At 37.5% G+C, this 5,113-nt stretch overlaps 1 protein-coding gene across 1 annotated transcript; it reads left to right on the top strand.

The window, feature by feature from the left end:
* The first annotated feature begins 3,816 nt into the window (after positions 1 to 3,816).
* LOC107868914 lies at positions 3,817 to 4,146 on the top strand. The gene has a single exon (XM_016715524.1). The coding sequence runs from the start codon at positions 3,817 to 3,819 to the stop codon at positions 4,144 to 4,146; it is 330 nt and encodes a 109-aa protein (XP_016571010.1).
* Positions 4,147 to 5,113: the final 967 nt, after the last annotated feature.

Raw genomic sequence — 5,113 nt, 5'->3', positions numbered from 1 at the left:
ATTTAACTTCTATCAAACAGTTAGAGCAGCAGATGAGCCAACTCTCAGTAGTATTTAATTAAAGGAAGAGCAGTATATTGCCAAGTGACATAGTTCAAAATACTCGAAATGATGGGTCTTACATGGAAATTACCACTCAGAGTGGTAAAGTATTACCTAGCCCTTCTGTTGGTAAGGCTGTGATTAATGATATGATTGAAGATGGTGCGGAAGATGGCAAAACCTATCCAGTTTAGTCTAAGATAATGGAAGGTAATGAGGGACCATCTAACCATCAGCTGGTTAATGAGTTAGAAAAGGAAAAGGAGAAGTAAAAGGAGGTGGTGATCACTACTTTTCCAAAACACTTCCACCCTTTCTCCATCGATTCAAAAAAAAGGTGGATGACACAAAGTTCAGTAATTTTATGGCAATACTGAAGCAACTGACAGTGAATGTACCCTCGGTTGAGGCACTAGAGCAGATGCCCGAATATACAAAATTTATGAAAGACCTTATGATGAATAAGAGAATAGTAAGCTATGATTCAGCGGATAATATTCACTATTGCAGTGCCATTTTGACTAGATCTTTGGTACAAAAAAAAATAGACCCAGGACCATTCACCATCCCTTGTACTATCGAGTCGCTTGATTTTGCTAACGCGTTATGAGATTTGGGAGAAAATATTAACTTAATGCCCCTTGTCGTGAACAAGAAGTTAGGTTTAGGAGATCCTACACCTATAAATATAAGATTAGTAATGGCAGACAGATCGGTGCAGCGGTCAATGGGGATAATGTATGACATGCTCGTAAAGGTGGCCAACTTTATATTTTCTTGTGTATTTTTTTATATTGGATTGCGAGGTGGATTTTAAGGTTCCTATAATCTTGGGTAGACTTTTCCTCACAATCAAAAGTGTACTTATTGACTTATGGGCTAATGAGCTATTGTTCAGGCTTAATGGCGAGGTAGTTAGTTTTGATATGTGCCAGTCCATTAATCAACCTAAAGAGATGAGTATATTCTCTATCATTTATGTTTATTATGAAGATGAGCGAGAAGTGTTAGTAGAGGAGAAGTTTGCCATTAAACCTCTAGCTGCAGTCTCAATAAACTTTGAAAGTGAGGTTTTGAAGAATATGAAGAGACAGTCTATGACCTGAAGGGAATTGGATCATATTCCTATGCTCCCAAGAAGCTGGATTTAGATCTAAAAAATTGGCCAACAGCACTGGCTAAGCCAGCTATCAAAGAGCCACCGGTGTTGGAGCTGAAGGAATTACTAGGACATTTACAATATGTATTTGTAGGTAGTGGAAACACTTTACTTATGATTATTGGTACAAATTTGGTTTAGCACTAGGTTAAGGCACTTATCTCTATACTTAGAAGATATAAAAGGGCTATTGGTTGGACTATTGATGATATCATTGGCATTCTACCCAGTATTTGCACTCTCAAGATTCATCTTGAGGAGGATTGCACACCAATCATTGAGCACCAACGTTGCCTTAATCCTCTAATGTAAGAAGTTTTTAAGAAGGATTTTATTAAATGGCTTGATGCAGGAGTTGTATACCCCATCTCGAATAGTAAATGGGTAAGTCCCATCCAATGTGTACCTAAGAAAGGGGGCATGACTATAGTGGAAAATGAAAAGAATTAGTTGATTTGACTCAGGATGATTACATGGTGGAGAGTTTGCATAGACTATCGCAAGCTCAACTCATGGACTCTAAAGGACCACATCTCGATACCTTTTATTGATCAAATGCTTGATTGGTTGGCGGGAAGAAGTTGGTATTGTTTCTTGGATGGGTATTCAGGCTACAACAAGATTTCTATTGCCCTAGAGTATTAGGAGAAGATAACTTTCACTTGCCTGTGTGATAATATTTCTTTCAAGAGGATGTCATTCGGTTTGTGTAACGCAGCTGCCACTTTTCAACAGTGCATAATGTCTATCTTTATTGATATGGTACAGGACACCTTGGAGGTGTTTATGGATGACTTCTCAGTGGTAGATGATTCTTTTGAGTTATGCCTGGTTAGTCTAAGTAGAGCATGGTAAATATGCGAGGAGTTCAACTTGGTGTTAAATTGGGAAAAATACCACTTCATGGTTAATGAGGGCATTGTCCTTGGTCAAAAAATTTCAGCTAAGGGAATCGAAGGTGATCGAGCCAAAATTGATGTTATTGAGAAATACCACCCCCATTTCAGCAAAGGGATTGCAGAGTTTCCTTGGTCATGCAGGATTCTATCGGTGATTTATAAAAGATTTCTCCAAAATAGCATACCCAATATGCAAGCTTGTAGACAAATAGACCAAGTTCATATTTGACGATGAGTGCAAAAAGGCATTTGATTGCCTTAAGGAGAAGCTAGTTGCTGCACCAATTATTGTTGCACCAGATTGGTCAAAACCAATCGAAATCATGTGTGACACATATGGAGTAGCACGTGGGGCTGTGCTTTTTCAAATGAAAGATAAGATATTTCATCTCATTTACTATGCAAGCAAGGCATTGAATGGGGCCCAAGATAATTACACTGTGTCTGAGTAGGAACTTCTTATGGTGGTTTATGCATTTGAGAAGTTTTGTGCTTACTTATTGGGGAATAAAGTGGTAGTACATAAATACATATTGTTTTGAGGTATTTGATGGAGAATAAGGATGCAAAGCCAAGGCTAATCAGCTGGGTATTACTGCTTCAAGAGTTTTGACTTTGTAGTTAAAGATCAAAAAAGATGCAAAAATCAAGTTGCAGATCACCTATCTCGAATTGAGGGAGATCAAGCTATCAAGGATGAGCTTAAAATTAATGATACATTTTTGGATGAGAAAATCTCGGCTATTGTGCACGAACGAGTACCTTGTTACGCGAACATTGTAAATTATGTGATGAGTGAGATTATCCCAAAGAATCATTTCACCAAAGAAAGAATTTTCTTCATGACATTATGCAATACTTTTGAGATGAGTCATATTTATTTCGGAGGTATTTGGATAATATTATCAGGCGGTGTATCTCGGAGGTAGACATGCTGGGTATTCTGGAAGCCGGTCACACTTCTTTGGTAGGGGGTCATTATATAGGTGACCGTACTACAAGAAAGGTGTTACAAAGTGGATACTATTTTCCAACCCTCTTCAAGGATGCATATGAGTTTGTGAGAAAATGTGACCAATGCCATAGACAAGGGTAAATATCAAAGCATTATGAAATGTCCATAGCAAAGATGTTGGAAGTTGAACTATTTGACGTTTGGGGTATTGATTCCATGGGGCCATTTGTGAGCTCCTATGGATAAAATATATCTTAGTAGCTATGAACTATGTGTCCAAATGGGTTAAAGCAGTTACTTTGGCCAATAACAAAGGCAAGAAAGTGGTGGCTTTTCTGAAAAGGAACATCTTCTCTCATTTTTGAGTGCCAAGAACTATTATTAGAGATGGAGGATCCTACTTCTGCAACAAAACATTTTGGGCTGCTTTGTTGAAATACAGTGTGAATCAGCATAAGATTGTTGCTCCATATCACGCATAAACCTGTGGGAAAGTGGAAGTTTTTAACTTGGAGATAAAAGTAATTTTAGGTAAAATGGTGAATGTGAGCCAAAAAGATTGGTCTTGAAAGCCTGATGTTGCCTTGTGGGCATATCGAACTACTTTTAAGACACCTATTGGTATGTCACCATACCAGCTGGTATACGGCATAACGTGTCACCGTCCGGTTGAGTTAGAGCATAAGGCCTTATGGGCTCTTAAATGACTGAACGTGAACTAGAAAGAAGCAGCTGAGTTAAGATTGGGGAAACTAAATAAAATGGATGAATTCCATCTTGGAGCCTATAAAAGAGATGATTTGTACAAAGAAAGGATGAATAATTACCATGACCGAAGAATAGAGAAGAGAGATTTTAAAGTTGGTGATTGGGTTTACTTGTTCAACTCTCGGCTTAAACTCTTTCTGGGCAAATTAAAGTCAAGATGGTCTATGCCGTTCAAAGTATGTGATGTTTTTCCATCAGGTGTGGTGGAACTCGAAGGTAAAGATGAAAGTTTGTTCAATGTTAATGGGAAAAGAGTCACGATCTATGTTGGTCCAATGGATGATGCAAAGCTATTATCCACTGTGTATCTCGATGAAGTCTAAGTAGTCAAGATAACTAAGTTGTGCCGCAACAGTAAATCAAGCGCTATTGGGAGGCAGCCCAAATTTTTATGTTGTAAGTTTGTTTGTTTGTTTTTAAAAGTGTGTGATTGTAATGATTTATTTATATGTACAGGGATTAAGGTGAAATCGATGCTGTCAGCAAAATAAAACTAACGACCAAAGATGAGGGGTTATCAACCAGTTAGTGATGCATCACTTAATGTCGTCAACTTGAGAAAAAATGGGAATCATTCTGGATAAAGGTGATAATCAGAGCTAATAAGTCATCACTCCCGCGATAAGACATCATGTGAGATTATCATTTGAGCCAATGTTGAGGTGTAATCTGGATAAAGTTGATGACCAAGGATGATAACATATCACACTTGTGATAAGCCGCCGTCCCTGGTCATCAAATGACCCAAATGGGGCAACGTTCTGCCTCAAGGTGATGATGAAATGTGATGGACTATCAACTTTGTGATAAGATGTAATGTAATTTTTGTCCCAGAAAAGACATCCCGACCCGATCCACATCCTTTAACCTTGGCCTTTTTACATTCCCAACTCTATTTTCTTTAGTTTATTTTCTTTCCATTATTAGTTATTATCTTTTATTTTTTTATTTGTTACATAGTAGATAATTATAGAGAACAAATAAAAAGGCTATGCAATTGCAACCACTTTGAATTACATTGCCTTGCCCGTTGGGTTTCTTTTTAAAAGTCAATAGTCAACTTTATCTTCATCTTCTCTAAATCAAGTGAAAATGGGTGTGAACATTTTTCTTTTCCTTCTTTAAGAAACTAATCAAGCTCATTTGCTCTTGTCTAACAAACTTGAAAACCCTCACTAGGGAAGCCTGCAACTTGAGTCGACTAAGAGTTATGTTTCAAGATTGATTCTTTTTCTTTGGTAAGTAATGATAATTGCCCAATAATGCAAAATTTATAGGCTTTGAAGTGTT

The sequence above is a fragment of the Capsicum annuum genome, chromosome 4 (assembly GCF_002878395.1).
Source record: "Capsicum annuum cultivar UCD-10X-F1 chromosome 4, UCD10Xv1.1, whole genome shotgun sequence".
NCBI lineage: Eukaryota > Viridiplantae > Streptophyta > Magnoliopsida > Solanales > Solanaceae > Capsicum > Capsicum annuum.
This window is presented reverse-complemented; position numbering and strand designations above follow the sequence as displayed.